This window comes from Myotis davidii, unplaced genomic scaffold, assembly GCF_000327345.1.
Source record: "Myotis davidii unplaced genomic scaffold, ASM32734v1 scaffold72, whole genome shotgun sequence".
Classification (NCBI taxonomy): domain Eukaryota; kingdom Metazoa; phylum Chordata; class Mammalia; order Chiroptera; family Vespertilionidae; genus Myotis; species Myotis davidii.
This window is the reverse complement of record NW_006284618.1, coordinates 5,249,053-5,266,773: the sequence shown is the minus strand read 5'-3', so window position 1 is coordinate 5,266,773 and position 17,721 is coordinate 5,249,053. Positions and strand designations below refer to the sequence as shown.

At 57.0% G+C, this 17,721-nt stretch overlaps 1 protein-coding gene across 1 annotated transcript in view; it reads left to right on the top strand.

The window, feature by feature from the left end:
* DOCK1 (dedicator of cytokinesis 1) overlaps positions 1–17,721 on the top strand; it is a gene marked incomplete at its 5' end in the record, with an annotated part of 274,984 nt that overhangs the window by 33,682 nt on the left and 223,581 nt on the right. The window contains 9 exons of the mRNA XM_015572582.1: positions 2,303–2,427; positions 3,401–3,499; positions 4,238–4,310; positions 8,593–8,696; positions 9,234–9,417; positions 12,195–12,292; positions 13,894–13,983; positions 14,275–14,375; positions 17,339–17,473. Of these exons, the coding sequence (XP_015428068.1) occupies positions 2,303–2,427; positions 3,401–3,499; positions 4,238–4,310; positions 8,593–8,696; positions 9,234–9,417; positions 12,195–12,292; positions 13,894–13,983; positions 14,275–14,375; positions 17,339–17,473 (1,009 nt within the window). The remainder of the gene's footprint in view (positions 1–2,302; positions 2,428–3,400; positions 3,500–4,237; positions 4,311–8,592; positions 8,697–9,233; positions 9,418–12,194; positions 12,293–13,893; positions 13,984–14,274; positions 14,376–17,338; positions 17,474–17,721) is intronic.

The window sequence follows — 17,721 nt, the reverse complement described above, 5'->3', positions numbered from 1 at the left end:
GTGCGTCAGGTGGGGTCACACGCGGTCACGGATGCAGGAGGTCCGGCGGGGTCTGTGGGGAGCTGTGTGGCAGGCACTGCCAGGCTCGTGGGTTGGTGACGATGCTTGTGACTGTCTCAGGCTAAGTGGGTCCCTCTAGGACTGAGGCGATCCTTTATGATGGTTTTGTGGGTGCTGCCAGGTGGCCTGGGCTCCCCTGGTTTCTGGGTTTCTGATGCTGTAACAGCGTTGAGTCATCCAGACGGTGGGCCGAGTGGAGGGAGCTCAGTGTAGGTGAACACTGCCTGTCAGGTTCCGGCTGTGTGACAGCCCCCGGGGGAGGTTGTGGTCACTGCCTCCTCGCCACAGTGTCCCCAGAGCCCCCAGCTCTGACAGGCAGGACCTGGTCAGGCACCCGGCTCCAGTCCCACCCCGCTCCTCCCTGGTGCTGGGCCCCGGGCCTGTGCTGACCCCTCTCAGCTGCGGTCTCCACATCTGAAGAATGAGAATAACATAGTCCCCGCCTGTCAGACTGGTTGGCCTCTGAGCTGCCAAGATAAGGAGCAGCAACGCGGAAGCCCGAGGACCTGCAGGGATCAGCTCAGGGCCTGAGGCACAGCAGCCAGCCTCTCTGAGAGGCCCCCACCTCCTCCCACGGCCTCCCTCCCTCCAAGGACGCCCTGGAGCCGGAGGCATGAGCCGCAGCCTCTTGGGAGCGCCTGGCTGTGGGTCTTCCTCTGGGGGCCCCGCAGTGGGCGTCTCCGGGCCAGCGGAAGAGGGGACTTGGCGTTTAGCCACCTCCCAGCCGTGGTGGTCCTCTGGCTGGCGGGGCCTCTGTGGGCCGTGGGCCCCCTTCGGGGTTATTTTGTGCCTCGATAGACCTTTCAGGCTGAGGGACCCCAAAGCCCACCCGGCCTTACGGACGACAGTTAGCAGTGGGGGGCTGAGTGGGTGGGAGGCTCAGTGACCGTCCCAGGTCGCACAGCTCACGGGTGGCAGGTCCTGGGCCCGCAGCCGTGCCTCCAGCCCTGCCCTGCGCCCCGTCATTCCCAACGACGCTCAGGGTCAGGGCCCTGGGCGCTGCTTCTGTCCTCAGCAGCTGCTGCGGCTGCCCCAGCGACTGCTGGGATTCGTACCATAACGACTTTGAAATGAAAGCTTGATTTCCTCCTTGGATCCAGGAAAAGCAGAATAGAGCAGAAAACAACAGCACAGAAAACAAGGAGGCTTCTTAAGGGATCCTTGTCCTTGGCCCAGAGCGGGCTGTTACTACTCGGGATGAAGCTGTTCCCGTGTCCCCCACGGGACAGGGCGGTGCATCCGGGTGTGGCTGCCGGACAGCGAGGAGCAGTCCTGGATGCGATGCTTCCCCCACATCACGCTGCTAACGAAGCTTCGCTATGTTTTCCCTGTCGGGCCCCTATCAGGGCTTCCTCTGTGCTCAGTGCGAGGGATGTCTTGAGTTCATTAGTTGCTTTATTTTTTTTTTTTGCACAATTTTTGTCCCATCTAACTTTAAAATGCACAGGTCTGTATTGAATGCCAGCTGCATTTGAATAAAAATAAAATAAGACATCCCTGGCCTCAGTGTGGGGCAGGCAGGAGGCAGTGATCCATGATTCTCTCTCATCACTGATGTTTCTGTCCCTCCCTCTCCCTTAAAAAGACCCCCAGGTCTGTTTGTTCTCCTGCTCCTTGGGGTCCCCGTTCGGGCTCCCGGCAGCTGCCCCCCAGGAGGGAGGGAGAACCAGGCAGAAGGTTTCTCTCCTGACGCATCCCTGGTCCCTGATCCCAGGCCACTCGGGGCAGGGTTTGTGGTTTGAATTCTTCGTCAGCTTTTTGCTCAGCTCCTAGTAAAACGCACAGAGGCCCCCTCGCCCGTTGTCCTCGGTGTCCTGGTTGATGTCAGTGATGTTCCTTGGCACCAGGACTATGACCACAGCCAGTGGTCTGACGGGTGGCGACAGGGGCCCAGGGCGCCATGGACACAGAGGGGCTGAGTCCTTGCAGACACTGCCAGCATTTGGTCTGCTCAGGGCGTGGGCCCCCCAGAGGGGTGGGGCGCTTCTGCCCAGGGCAAGACAAGACCCAGCAGATAATTAGGGGCCTTGGCCTGTTCCCTCTTTCTCGCACTCTCACCACGATGATGAAATTGCCCTTGTCGTGCCTCGATAGGCAGAGACTATTTCGTGGGAAGTATTTTGTGACCCTCTAACACAGTATTCATAGCGCTCAGCTAGGAGAGGCAACGCATTGGACCCTTTTGCAAAATTCCCGCTTACACAATGGATGATGGATTGATTGGTTTTCCTCCCCCCGCCAGGTGATGTTCGAAACGACATCTACGTGACATTAGTCCAAGGAGATTTCGATAAAGGAAGCAAAACCACGGCAAAGAACGTGGAGGTCACGGTGTCTGTTTACGATGAAGACGGCAAGCGGCTGGAGGTACTGACTGTTGCGAAGTTAACCCGTAGCGTTTAGTGTTGCTTCCGGGTGTTCACCTCTGACCTCTGCTCTGCACAGACTGGGAAAGACCTGCTCCTGATTTGGGGGCGCCCGGGGCCTGATCTTCCTTCCCTTCTCCTGCTGTCCTGGACGCGGGTTTCCGCGGGGTCCTGGCAGCGGCCTGGAAGTTCAGATACCGCTGTTAGCTCATTGGAGACACGAGGGAACTTGGTGTCCAGATAAATCAATTCACTTGTTCAGGTCAGAGCGCAGGCGAGAGGTGGAACGGGGTTTGAACTTGGACGTCTGACCTGTAACAGCATGGAGTCGTCCAGGTGGTGGTGGGACCAAGGCCCCCTCCTGAGTGGCCACAGCAGCTGCGGGACTCGGGGCCCTGGGACGTGCCCAGAGGCTGTGGCCTCCTCTGTGACCGGAGGCCAAGCCAGGTGTCCCAGCCCTTGCCAAGCTGGCTCTGTAGACCGTGGCTGAGGGCCGTGTCCTGTGAGGGCACCTGGGGCCCAGCTCTGCCAGGAGCAGGGCCACCCTTCTCTCTGGGTGGCTCTGTGCCCTGTCCCAGCGGGCAGTGCCGAGTGGTCAGTGTTCAAGCTGGGGACGACCTGCAGGGAGTGTTACCGCCTCCTACATTTTGTCTGGAGCCCTTTATTGGGGGTGCCCTACTGAGGGAATCAGGCAGCTTCCTGCAGCCCTCCTGTGGGCGTCGTTAGGGGCGAGGGTGAGAAGGGTGGGGGACAGCAATCCCAGGTGGCTTGGCCCCTACCGTCTGGGAGTGGGGTTGATGCTGGCTGCGGGCATCGGATGGATGTGCCCGGCATCACTGGGAGCGCGCCGTGGGCAGCGGGTGATTGGCATTCCCAGGCGCTCTCTTCCCTTGGGCTCGGATCAGGGGGCGGGAGGTGGGGAGGATGCGGGCCGAGCTCTGAGGCCTGATGGAGGCCTGTGCCCTCTCTCTCAGCACGTCATCTTCCCGGGCGCTGGCGACGGGGCCATTTCCGAGTACAAGTCCGTCATTTACTACCAGGTCAAGCAGCCGCGCTGGTTCGAGACCGTGAAGGTATCGTTGACGTGGCCATTTCGTTCCGCGGGGTCCGTGGTGAAACGCTCATTTGTACGAGGGAAGTCCCTTCCTCCCACCCAGGGGCCGCCCGCGAAGGGCACCTGAGCCTCCCGCCAAGTCACGCGAGGTCGCTAAGGATCCACGCGGGCGTTTCTTGGAATACATTCCCTCTCATTTCCTTTGAACAGAAAAGCAGGACTTTCACGGAGACAGATGAGAGTCCCTGAATGACAGCTGTTGTGTTTCTCCTCCTGGGCCTGGATTATGTAGGAAATGCTGCCCCTACAGCAAATGGAGGGGAGGGAGGCTATGAGAGGCCGTGGCAGGGCCTTTCACGGGCCCGTGGCGGCTGTGGCTGCAGATGTACGATGGGAGGGCGAGGGCAGTCTTGGCCGAGCGGCCGTGCAGTCGCTCTTTTTGCTTCACGGTCAGTCACACCAAGAACGCTTTCACCCTGCCGCCGCCGGGGAAGCCGGATGCCTGGGGTCGGGCTCAGGACAGAAAAGTCGGCTTTAAACCCAGAATCTTAGCCGTAGGGTCAGAGCCTTGAAGAACCTCGAGGGCCCTCACAGCGTCCCGGGCCCCCTTCACAGTGTTACCTCCTGTTCCAGAGGCCCTGCCTTTGGGACAGCGCCCAGGGGTTAGGCATCCCTCCCCCGCGCTCCCGGGGACAGCGCTGCCCCTGCGAGGAGACGGTGCCAGCGGGGCTTACACTTCCTTTTTCACTTCCGCAAGGTGGCCATCCCCATCGAGGACGTCAACCGCAGTCACCTCCGCTTCACCTTCCGCCACCGCTCATCACAGGACTGTGAGTAACCACTGTGCTACCCGGGTCGGTCAGCGGAAAACTAGGGGGCAGGCTCAGAAGGCTGCCCGTGTTCTAGACCCGTGGTCGGCAAACTCATTAGCCAACAGAGCCAGATATCAACAGTACAACTATTGAAATTTCTTTTGAGAGCCCAATATTTTAAACTTAAACTATGCAGGTAGGTACATTGTTATTAACTTAATTAGGGTGCTCCTAAGGCTGAGGAAGAGCCACACTCAAGGGGCCAAAGAGCCACATGTGGCTCGCGAGCCACAGTTTGCCGACCACGGTTCTAGACTGTTCTGGAAAGTTCTGGATAGTTCTGGAACTTGGTTCCCCAAACACAATGAGGCCTTCGGTCTTCAGCGCATGCCCTGGGGAGTGTTAACGACATTTCCCTGAGCCCATATCGTGGGAGATCTTCATTTTCTTCTCTTTGCTTCGGAGGAGGTGCTGCTACTTCTGTTCTTTTGAATCCCTCCCGTCCATTCTGGCTTGTAATGCTGGTCCACCCATCAGAAAAGTCACTGAGGCCGGGGGAGATTTCACAACCTGGTCTTCCTGCTCTGCGGGTGGCCTCGAACCCCTTGAGGCCTGTCGGGGCGGCCCCGGTGTTGAAGCAGAGCTGGGGTCCAGCTAAAAGGGTCAGGGTTCAAGTCCAGTGGGAGAAGCAGGGGTGAAGGCTGGCAGCTTGGGTATCCCTGCCCACCGTGGCAGCCTGCTGTAGGGCCATGTCCTGGCCGCCAGCAGCCGGCCGGGCTCTGCTAATTGTGTGCGGCCCTCCCGCCGGCCGGCCCTGGGCAAGCACAGCCACGGATGGACGTTCACCAACGTCCGTGCTTGTTCCGTGCTGCTGGCACGGAGGTCTCTGTCATGTGATTAGTCCTCACAGCAATCCCCCATGGTTCCGTGTGATCAAACTCCACACGATGATGAGGACACCCAGGCTCAGACCCCTCCACAGGGGCCCAGCGTCACCTCGTTAGTCGGGGAAGGGCTGTGGCTCAGTCTGGCCTGTGTGCCTGAGCATCGTGCTCCCACGCCTCCAGGAAGAGCCAGGCCACATTCATCTCCTGGGCTTTATTCGGCGCCTGCTGTATACACAACTCAAGGAGCGGGTTCTCCTGCAGAACTGAGGTTTTAGTTGAGGGCCGAGGCCAGCTTTTAAGAGCCAAGTAGAGAGGGGCCTCTTGCGGAATCCTGTGAGCAGAAGAGTAGGGTGAGCAAAGCGGGTACCTGCATGGGGGGGCGCTTTGGAGTCAGGTACGTTCTCAGCCAAGGCCGTGGGGGCTGGCTCCCAGCATGCGTGGAATAGCAGGGCGGGAGTTGGCCGGCGCACGGCCGAGTGGGCTGCGGGGAGCAGGTAGGGAGGGGTGCTGGGGGGCAGGGGCACAGTTCTCCAAACCACCGCGGTCTCGTCTCAAAGTGTGAGCACGCTCCCCTTACAGCGAGCTCATTCTCTCTAATTAACAAATCACACTAGGGCGGAGGGGCATCTTCCGTAGCATTTTAATTTTCAGAATCCTTGTTTTTCCCGTCAGTTTTAAGCACTCATTATAGACAAGATGCTATCACCCGACATCGTATGACACATTTGTATAATTAATGAAGGCTCCCCGGCCACAGCGTGTGGGGGCTGGGGGACGTGTGGCGCATCCAGAGCGTGCTGCCGGTGAAATCCTGAGCTGGCAGCTGCCACAAGGATGGTGGCCCGGGCCTCCCCGGTGGCCCCGTCTGCAGACGCTCGGGGTCGGAAGTGGGACAACCCGAGGCCACATGGCACTTCCCTCCCAGCACAGTGCGAGCTGCTCTCCCGCTCAGGGGGGCAGGCGATGGGATTTCTCAGGCTGGGGTCCGCCTGCCCGCGGGGTTGGAAAGTTTGCTGCTGACGTGACTATCCCACACGCTCCAGCAGCTCGTTAGCAACTCCAGAGCCAGCAGCTCCCGTGTTGCAGGAGTGCCAGCAGATGTGTGGCTTTGGGGCCCTGCCTGGAGGAGCTAATGTCTCCTGCTGGTCGGGGGTCTTGCAGGTTGGGGCCGCCGGGCCTGCGTCTGCAGCTCATGGCCCTCTGTGGCCCCTGACACTTTGGAACGTTTGTATCTGCCCCGTCATCGCCGCTGAGGAGCATGTCACAAGTGCAGCGGTCCCCTCGCTGGGAGGATGTACAATGTTACTAAAAAAGTACCCTTTTTACTCTGTGCCTCTTGAAGGGGAGATCAGGGGCAGCCCCCGGCTGACGGGGATGCTCACGTGGTTTTGCCCTTTGTGGCTGCTTTCAGAGACGGGCTTCACGTTTTTTCACATCAGCTCACACTTTGAAGGATCTGATCTTTTCACCTGAACACGAATTAAGATATTTCATGTTTTCTAGTGCCCTTTTACAAGTGCTTTTTTGGACTCCTAGGACACATCTCTTTTATTATATTTGGTTAGTCCATCCTTTATTCATTTATCTAATTAGCATTTATTGAGCACCTACTATGTGCCAGATACTGACGGGCAGCAGAATGCCAAGGCTAATGAGACGTGTTATCTCAGCTCCTGACTCAGGGTGGCTGGATGCTCCTCTCCCCTTTGACCTCTGGTCTTTCATCTCTAAAAAGAGAGTCTGGGATACGTCCCTTTCAAGATGTTTTCTAGCTCTGAGCCTCCGTGTTTCCATGTTGCGCTCAGTTCGCATCCTGAGAAATCCACATGAATCCCATTCTTCGTCCAGACTCCTCACGCGTCCCCAGCTGACCCGGCCCCTGCCTGCCGTGGGGTCTCCCTGCCCACTCCTCACCAGCCACCCTGGCTGTCTGTCCCCCGACCAGCCAGACCCAGGCCCCCTTGAGGACCCTGCACTGGCCATCGCGCTTCCTGCAGGATTCACACCTTGGCCCACTGGCCCTTTGTCCTCACTGGGAGGCCTTCTCCAGCCGTGCAGGGGTCGTCCCGCCCCCACCGCCACCCCTGACAGAGCACCGCGTTTTACTGCCTTTGTATCCGAAAGAGCTTGTCTGTCGGCGTCTCCCCCAGTAGAACAGGCCTCTCTTGCGCATGTTATACCCGGCGAGCACGTCTGCTGTCCTGGGGAAGCGGCAGAGAGAAAACACACACTGTCCCTGCCACTCACGGTGCAGCGGGCGAAACTCACCATCAGCAACCACAACACACACATGCACATGCATGCACACGCACACATGCACACACACCACGCACACACACACACACGTGTGCCTGGTCATGTGGTGACAAGCACTGTTGTTTGACTCAGCTCGGGCAGCCAGAACCAAATGCATGTTCTGGGGCGTAGCGAACCGGTTCTGGAAGTTGGACGTCTGCGACCCGGGTGCCAGCACAGCCCGACTGCGGGGAGGCCCCTCCGGGTGGCAGAAGGCGGCTTCTTGCGGTGAACGCACGTGGAGCGGGGAGCCGTGCTGCCCCTATCAGGGCCGGCTCGAGGGGGTCAGAGCTGCAGCCTTAGGGCTTCATTGAACCTTCACACCTTCTCACCGGCTTGTCCCCTACAGTCACCTCTGGGTTAGGCCCCAACTTACCAACTTGGGGGACGCCATTCAGTCCCTAAACAATGAAGAACAGCACGGCCGGCGGGGGGAGCGTGTGACCAGGCTGCTCGCTCCCTGTTTTAGCGGCTGGTCACTGCCTTGCAGACGGGACCAGCAGTCACTCGCTGGCGGGGAGGGACACGTCTTGCGTGCGGTGCTGGCCGAAGCACGTCCCTGCCCAGGAGAACAGAGCTCCCCCTCAGTCCCCCGCGGTTAATGTCAGTGCGCGGGGCCTCGGTGGAATAGACCGATCTTGTCTTTCCCATCGAGAGCCCGTGTTCGCAGTGAATGGGCGGCCCTCCAGCTGCCGTGGATGATGGCCTTGTGTCTGCAGACCCTGCCCGTTCCCACTGTGCGTGTCCGTGTGTTATGGGCTCGCGGTCTCCTTAGTATCACTTTCCCGGCGTCACTCCTGGTTTCCGGTCTTGCAGGCTCTTCTTCCGCATCCTCCTGGTGCCCGGGGCCCTTCCCTCTCGAGTCAGCTCCTCGGTCCCCCAGCTGGCGCCTCCCTAGATTCTGAGGGGATCGCTCGCTCGGAACTCAGGTTGACTTGGGCACCGCCCATCCCTGCAGGAGAAGCGTCTCCTACTGGTGACCTGGTCTCTCTCCACTTACACTTCCTGTCAGGGCCATTCTGTCAGGTTGTCCGTGAAGATAGCCCTGGTGGCATCTGACGTTTCTGACGTCACGTGGCCACGGCAGCCGTGGGAGATGGTTATCGATTTCTTTGCAGCCAAGGATAAATCCGAGAAAATATTTGCACTGGCGTTTGTGAAGCTGATGAGATACGACGGGACCACGCTGAGGGATGGCGAGCACGACCTCATCGTCTACAAGGTAGGCCGGGGTCGGGATAAGGTAGCCCGGGGGTCAGGATAAGGTAGGCGGGGGGTCAGGATAAGGCAGGCCAGGGGATGGGATAAGGGAGGCCGGGAGTCGGGATAAGGTAGCCCGGGGGTCAGGATAAGGTAGGCGGGGGGTCAGGATAAGGCAGGCCAGGGGATGGGATAAGGGAGGCGGGGGGATGGGTGGGGCTGCCGAGGCTGCTGCTCCATTCCCTCCCGGGCCGCCTGGCCTGAATGACATCTCCTTCGGGGGAAGCTGCTGTCCAGGGACATGTCATTATGCAAACGCACACACCCCGTGACCATCCTGCGGCTGCTCCCCCTGAGAGGAGGGGATGGACAGGTGCTGTGTAAAGAAACGCTCTTGTTAACGTGACTTAATCTCCAGGAATTAGAGGAATCATTAGGATAAACAGTTTAGCAGATGATAAAGAGCAAATTGCACGATGGTGAAAAAGATTAGGGCTAACGAGGGATAGAGAGAAAAGCCGTGGGCGGCTGATGGTGGCGTCCGTCCCCCGACCCGCAGGCCGAAGCGAAGAAGCTGGAAGACGTGGCCACATACCTGAGCCTGCCCTCCACGAAGGCGGAGCTGGAGGAGAAGGGCCACTCCGCCACGGGAAAGGGCATGCAGAGCCTGGGCAGCTGCACCATCAGCAAAGACTCCTTCCAGATCAGCACCCTCGTCTGCTCCACGAAGCTCACCCAGAACGGTGAGTGTGGTGGCGCCTCGCCCGGCACCGTTCCCCCCGCCGCCCCTGGCCCTGCTGCAGGCCGGCCCGTCATTCCCGCTCTCCTCAGTAGCGGTCCCTGCGGATGTCGAGGGACGAGGAGAGGGGGTGACATCGCTCGGATTTAAAATCCACGCTCTGAATCTGATCTGAGATTAACCTTAAAGAGAGATCAAGCCACGGATTTACATTCAGAAAAGCTTTTCGCGGCCAAAGGGAGAAAAATGGCCTAAGGTGAAATCCACAGGACTGGGAGTCAGACCGACAACCTGGGTTGACCCCCAGCCCTGCGCTAACCCTAGAATGACCTTGAACTTGGTCCTGCAAACCTTGTTTTCTGCGTTGCGATGTTCCTTTGTTACAGTGTCTGCCTCAAAGGGCTTTGTGGGGTCTCTGTAGGGAGCCAGGCGCCCACCCTCTGTGTGTCCCCCTCCCCCAGCTGGCCTTCAAGAAAATGACCATTTCCCTTTATTTTTAAAAGCTGGTTTTGATGCCATTTCAAGTCCCCCCAACAGGGAGGTAAGGCACCCCCTGCTGATGGACACACATCAAAGCGTGGCTGTGACCCCATGCTGGGGCGCCCAGGCTGCTCCGCCTGCGGGTACCAGGTTACCAGATGCACAGGGGCGGTGCAAGGAGGAAGCGGCAGGGCCAGGAGGAAACAGCACGGCACCCAGAATGAGGACCAAAGCAGGGTCCATCGAAGAGATGATCAGGAATTGAAGATGTGGGCGCTCACGGGGACAGCTAACATGTTTTCATTTGTGAAACAAAGTGAAGTCATGGGAAAGGCTACTCCTGCCGGACGTGCTCTGGGTCCCAGGGCCTAGGGAGGTTTCCACCCCCAGGAGCCGCTGGTGGTGTTTTAATGGACAGTTAGCCATGCGGAGCCCATCCCTGCAGCATGAGTGGGACTGAGGCTGTGCTGGAGACTGAGGGTCCCTCTGCCCTGGGCATCTGGGAGAAGGTCCAGCCAGGCAGATTACAGTGGGAGAACGGCTCTGAGGAGGGGGGAGCCTGTTTTCAGAAACGAGAGCTGGCCCGCGCTGCCTGCCCCAGCCGCCGTGGCCACTCCCTGGGATCCCGCAGCCAGGCCCTGAGTCATTCTTTGTTCCCGATGCACCCATTGTGGTGCTGAGAGCGGGGATGTGTACCACAAACCCCGATGAATAACTCAGCCGCGGCTTCTCCTTCAGGGATGGAACTTCCCAGGAACAAATCACCGTTTCAGAGAAATGGCTCTCAGAGGAGAACCTGGGCGTCCGCGGGCAATGCTGGGGTGGCCTGTGTGGACACGCCTGACATGCCACCATCCCCAGAGGAGGAGCCGTTTGCTGGGGGGCATGAAAGCCAAAAGGGCCCCCCTTCCCGTAGTGAGCAGCATCATGTGAGAATCTCCATGTTGCCCAGCCTCAGTTGTGGGGGGACCAGGGTGCCTCTCTCCCTCGGTTCCAGGGAGGGAAGGACCCTGGGGTTGGAGGGGTCCCCGGAGCTCCGCGGGAAGGAAGTGTCCCCGGGGAGGCGTGTTGGAGGCTGTGCTTGGCTTGTCCACCACTATTTGGGGCGCTGTGCCCTTTTCATGTCTCCGTTTTAACTGCCAGCTATACATGCAGTAAGGTCACGCGAATGAGGATGTATGTTTTTGTTGTTTTTTTAAAAAAATATTTTTATTGATTTTTTACAAAGAGGAAGGGAGAGGGATAGAGAGTTAGAAACATCGGCCAGCTGCCTCCTGCACACTCCCCACTGGGGATGTGCCCGCAACCAAGGTACATGCCCCTGAGCAGAATCGAACCTGGGACCCTTCAGTCCGCAGGCCGGCGCTCTATCCACTGAGCCAAACCGGTCAGGGCGAAGACGTATGTTTTGGGGCTCATCACATGTATGCCTGTTGCGTGGTTTTATCCTTCAATTCCATTGGTGTCTTGTGTTCCCGGACATTCCACCTATTGCCCAAATGATATTGGTCTTTTCGGTGTTTCCTGGGGTTTTTCTCACAGAGACAGTTCTTTAGCTGAAACTCATTGCCTATGACCATCGATAGTCAGGTGCACTGTGCTAGTTGTGTGTTGTCACGTGACGGGTAGTGAAATAACTTCACGCGAAACTGTGTAGACACCTCACCTTCTCCAGAGGTGCCCTGGACTCTGCCTCCCTGCCTGCCGGGGCAGCGGGCTGCCCGGAAATCCTTCCTGGACGTCCTGCATCCTCCACCTTCAGTCTGTAAGACCCAGACACATTCAGTTTGCGATTTGGCAACTAGAAAACAGAAACACAGCCGTGAGGCCCAGCCATGGCTGCCAGGCCTGCGTGAGGGCAGGAGCTCAGGGCAGCAGGGTCTCTGTGGGCCAGGGCCCTCCTCACCTCTCAGTCCTGTCACCTCGCAGCCCCAGGCCCTGAATGGATAGAGCTCTCTTACATTATTTTATGGAAAAGTAGTCTCCTTCGGAGACGTGGGAGAGGAGGCCGGGATACACAGTGGGGCAGGCCCCTCCCGGGGCGCCTGTGGGTGACAGCCCAGCTTGGCCCGCAGGCCCCCAGTGGCTTTTCAAAGCTGTTCCGTGGAGCTCACTTCTCGGCGAATGAGCTGGGAATCCCGAATCCAGCTGCCCGGGGCGGAGGGCGCAGCGGCACATTCAGCTGGGAGGTTTCTGAGGGGTTGGCTTCGCTGTTTGAGCCGCGGGGGGAGGACCTGGCAGAGGGCCTCGCGGGGCGAGGGGAGGGGGGCCGGCCCGGGGCTGACCTGGCTTCTGTTCCAGTGGACCTGCTGGGCCTCCTCAAGTGGCGCTCCAACACCAACCTGCTGCAGCAGAACCTGCGCCAGCTCATGAAGGTGGATGGCGGGGAGGTGGTCAAGGTGAGTGGGGTGGGGCCGAGGTGGGGCGGGGCTGGGGCGACTACCTCCCCTCCCCCTGCCCATACACACAGCCCCCCGCTTTCAGAGGGACGACTGTCTTATCTCTGTGAAAATGAGTCACATGAAATGGCCTTAATTAAACGGCGAGATGGTCAACGTCGTCACAAATGAATATCGTTGCCCACTTTCCGAACTTCGCAGGCGTTGAAACATCCCCACGCGACCCAGCTTGGGCCATCGTTCCAGGTCCTCGCCAGCTCCGGTGCTGACCCTGTTAAAGGCACCCTAACCCGTTTCCCTGGTTCTGTAAGCGCCCCGACTCCCAGGGAGCCTGGGGAGTACGTTAACGTAACTCCAGGAGACGCACAGTTAATGAAACTTTGTCCCCCGTCGTGTTTAGGTCCCTCGTCACCTCAGGAATCAGTGTGTTTCTGCTGGTCTTGGTCACACTCACCAGGGGAAATCAGGAGTTGTCTCCTCTTGTTCTCCCGTCCCCGACCTAATCTGTTTTCAAATCGGATTGCTCATCCCTGGGAACGTTCGCCTCTCTCCCTCTGCTCCCTGTGCACCTGAGGACCCCTCCAGCTGGGGGACCCTTCAGGCCAGGCGACCCATCCACCCCTCCCCTCGCTGGCCTGATGGTGCCTTGGCCGGCGTGTCCTATGCGCCCTGTAGGCCTGGAACCGACTTGTCTCAGGCACCCGGTGTTACGGGGAGCCAGGCCCCGGGGTGGGGGGTCCCCGATTTATAGCGGGGCTCCTTTTCCTCTGTTTAAGGACACCCATAGACTGTGGGTTATTCCCACTTATTCAAGGCCTTCCTTCTGTCTATCTAAACGAGCAGTAGAGTGATGACACTGTTAGACTGAGGAAGGTCCTTGCTCAGTTCGCAAAAGATACCGTCTCCCATTCTGGTGTAACAGGAAAATGGTGATTTTGGTTCTCCAGTGGGAAGTCTTAGAGAGAGGATGGCTGTCCGCGGAGGGGCACTGTTCACGGAGGATGGCTGTCCGGAGAAGCCCTCTCGCAGCCCGTGTACGGGACGCCCTTCGCGGTGCTTGTATCCAGCAGCCCTGCGCTGCGTGCGGATGAACCAGGAGGCCACGGCTCCCGCTGTCACGCTCTGTGCTGTGATGCGGCCCCTTTTCTGGTGGACGTGCTGCAGGGACTCTGGGTGAACCGTGACGAGCCGGGCTTGGCAGCTGGAGCGGCTGTTGGCAGTCACACTGGGCCGTTCACAGACGGCAGAGTTGTGACCTTTGCAAGGATCTTACACTGAACATGGGGACAAATATACAAAAGCAGGTGCTGCTGAGCCCGTGGTCACCAGATGGTGAAAGGCAGGAGAGGGTTGGGAAGTCCCGCTTGCGGGACCCTGGGGCCTCCCCCTGCGGCCAGTCCCATCGCTGGACTCAGCTCACCCACATCTTCGTCCTGAGGTCACTGATCTCCCGTGTTTGTCTCGGCCTCTCCTGGCTGGAAGTATCCCCGAAGTGAGCAGCGTCGTAGGTGGCGCCCGGCCCAGGTGGGCATGAGAGCAGAGCCCGGGCTCAGAGCCTGGCTGGCGAGGCGCTGAGCCCACCCCACGCCGTGTCTCCGCAGTTCCTCCAGGACACCCTGGACGCGCTGTTCAACATCATGATGGAGAACTCGGAGAGCGAGACCTTCGACACGCTCGTGTTCGATGCTCTGGTAAGAGGCCCTCCTGTCCTCCACTCAGACGTTAGAGGCACGTCCGTAGATCCACCGCGGTGACCTCGAAAGCGTTGCCCCGTGCATCCAATCCAAGCAATCAGGGAGAGCTAGGAGGTCTCCTGCAGTAGCTCCGGTTGGGCAAATGCCCTTCCTAGGACAGGAGGAGGTCAGCTGGCTGACCAACTTCTGTCCGAACATCTCGGAGTTCACCGGGTCCCCGGGTGGGTCAGGTGAAGGTGCCCGCGGGTTGGCGTCATCTTACTAACGACACAGCCGGTTCACTCCCAGGTGTTCATCATCGGGCTCATTGCCGATAGGAAGTTCCAGCACTTCAACCCCGTGCTGGAAACCTACATTAAGAAGCACTTCAGTGCGACGCTGGCCTACACGTAAGTTCTCTGGTTGTTTTAAAGCCAAAACGCTTTTTGCATGTGCTTCTTGTTAAGGGTCACCTTCATGTCCTTTTTATCTACGACTGTACGGTCCCCACCTCACAGCTCTGAATTTGCTGGGGGAATTTTTATTAGTATTTCCCTCTTTAGAGAGCTAAAAGTCTTACCAGCGGAGTTATGTAGTACATCCTGGTCATTCTGGAATACATTCTTTCTCTACTCCCCCATCTTCTACTTACCTGACGTTTTCAGTTCATGGTCGATGACCCTGAGAGACGGGGGTGTGCAGCTTCCCCACCAGCTTGGATGAATGAATAAATGCATGTGTTCTTGTTGGACATCATTGCTTGCTTCGTGGGAATAAAAGTCAGTGTGGCGCTTTTCAGTATAGCTTTTTGCTCTTTAAAGGATGCGTTCCCCTTTGTTGCGAAGCTTCAGCTGTGACTCACTTGGATTCTTCGTGCCCACCCAAGTGCTCTTGACCGGCCCCCGTACCCCCATAGGTGTCACACACACCGGAGGGTGGGGGGAGGCCGGGCCCTAGACGCTGCTCACCTGGTGTCCAGTGGCGCAGTCCTGGAGCCCAGCCACCTGGGCTTCGTGGAAGCTCTCAGGTTCCTCACCCTCTGGGTTTCAGTCTTCTCATCTGTAAAATGGGCATGATTGTAGGTGTGTGAGGTTTCAGTATTATTAGCATCCTATGACGAGTTAGTTACCTTCTATCTCTCACAGTGGGGGTCACCGGCATTCAAGATTTTAATTGTGCGAGTTGCAGTGAGAAAAGAGATTTAAAAAATTTCTTTTTAAAATTCGTTTTAAAACATTATAGTTTGACAAACAAGGTTGTATTAGTTTCAGGTGTACAGCATAGCGGGTTGACCTCCTTTCGTTCACAGCATCCCCTGGAGGGGGATTGTCTTTGGTGCCATTAAGTTGGTCAAAGCTCCCATCTGTGCCTGGACCGAGTCCTTGCCTGGGTACAGCCCTGCACTCAAGGTCAGAGGTCTGATGCCGCAGTCCCGGCCCTGGATTCTTTCCCGTACGCCTTGATGCCTGTGGTGTGGGCGGTGCCTCAAGTGGGCAGCGCTGCCCCGCCGAGCACCCCGAGCCAGCTTGGGTGAGCCCTGTGCTCACTTGCTAACACACGTGTGCTCACAACACGTGGTCTGTCGGTGGCGAGGCCCTTTGCCTGCACTTTGCACAGTTCCTTACCGCCCCTCCCCCTCGCTGTGGCAACGCAAACACAACCGAAAACAAGCGGGCAGGTGTCGGGCGGGTGGAGGGAAGTGGCCTGAATGTGACGTGACCTTCGCGTGGGTCACTTTGGCAGTTCTGCTTTTAGTGGCCACGCAGCTCTTCTTAGATTAGATTGGGACTTCATTTCTGGTTTCGAACCACGTGCCCCGCTGCACTGGGATCCGCGTGTTGGCTCGGCCCGTCCTTGGGGGAAGGAGGGGCCTGGGGAGAGTGGGCCTGGTGGCCAGTGAGTCAGTGGGAGGAGCAGAAAGTACCGTGTTGTCTTCTAGCGATGATGCACTCCACTCGAATCCGCGCGCTCTAGTTCAGTGGTCGCCAGCCTTTCGGACCTCACGGACCACAGGTCGGCGACCGCTGTCCTAGTTCAGTCCCTGTAATTGGCTGAAAAGGAAATCTTCACTTTGTGGAAAAGGAATATTCGTCTCATGTTTTGAGAACCTACACCACTGGTGTTTGTTTGGTTTCTAATTAACTTTCTCTTATACTCTTTTACTTGGAGCAAATTTACTACCATTTGAACTTTCTGGTTTCTGAATTCCAGAAAAATAGGAAAGTTTTGATGCTCTTTGTTTTACTTGTAACAGGGATTGTTTTAAAAAAAACTACCTTTGGCTTAAGCACTTAATCTAACGTATAAAGCTATGAATTAAAATCAGACTTTCAATCTGGACTTCATTTGTACCAACTGTCTATAATTACTTATGTCATGGTATGGAAAAATTTAAGGATAATTCTGACCAATTTTGGTATATTATAAACTTTGTGAGCTTCTATTATCATGACAAAAGGTTTGAAATGTTTTCATGTTAGGGAGTCACTTGTTTTTGGATGACAATTTATAAAGATATCGACTCTCTAAGAGAAGTAGAGTCCTTATACTTTTAAAACTAAATGTGTGCAATTCTATTAGAAAATGTAAAAGAAAATTCACAAAACTTTTCATGTAATACCCATGCTCTCATAAAATGTTGATAGTCTTTTATATGAAGCCTCTTAGAAAACTCATCAAAAATTAAGAATATTTGCTATTTGAAAAATGGGCTGTAAAATTTTCATTTTGAGTGTAAATAGCCTAGTTTTAGAAAACGAACTAGAGGTGGCTGAAATGGTCCCCAGTAACAAATACTATTTTGTGCAGTGCCTTCTTAAAATTTCGGTAAAAGCCACATAACACAGAAGGTACCATTTTAAACCGTTCTCAAGTGTACAGGCCACATACACTTTTAGCACTTAGTGAATCCAATGTTGTGCCAGCATTAACTCGCTCCAGACCATTTTCAGTTTAATGTCCTTTTGCAGCGATTTTCTTTGGTGCCTCACTTGGGCTAGAAAGAAGATCCTTTGATGTTTTTATTTCACGTCGGGGAAGCTGGCTTGCCCATCCGCACCCGGGCGTCTTCCCTTGCCGATCAGCGGTAATACGCACTACTCGCCTCATAGAGCTGTTGTGAGGATTAAATCACATAATACATTCCAGTGCTCAGGGCAACATCTCAAACATAGGAAGCGCTCCGATCGCACTCTCTGATCGCACTGCTCTCGGGGTCCCTTTCCATCCATTCAGCACGCGTTTTACAAATGTGCATACGCCGGGAGGCCTGAACCCAAATCAGACTCACCCCCCGGGGGATCTCTCTGCGCCAGGGCCGCGCCGCGGGCTGTGATTTGGGGAACTTATTAATTTGTGTTTCCACCGTGAACAGGAAGCTGACGAAAGTGTTGCGGAACTACGTGGACAACGCCGAGAAGCCGGGAGTCACCGAGCAGCTGTACAAGGCGATGAAGGCCCTGGAGTACATCTTCAAGTTCATCGTGCGCTCCCGCGTGCTCTTCAACCAGTAGGTGTCGGCGGGCGGATGGGCGGGCTCCGCTGGGGATTAATTTGTGTTTCCACCGTGAACAGGAAGCTGACGAAAGTGTTGCGGAACTACGTGGACAACGCCGAGAAGCCGGGAGTCACCGAGCAGCTGTACAAGGCGATGAAGGCCCTGGAGTACATCTTCAAGTTCATCGTGCGCTCCCGCGTGCTCTTCAACCAGTAGGTGTCGGCGGGCGGATGGGCGGGCTCCGCTGGGGCCCCGGGGTT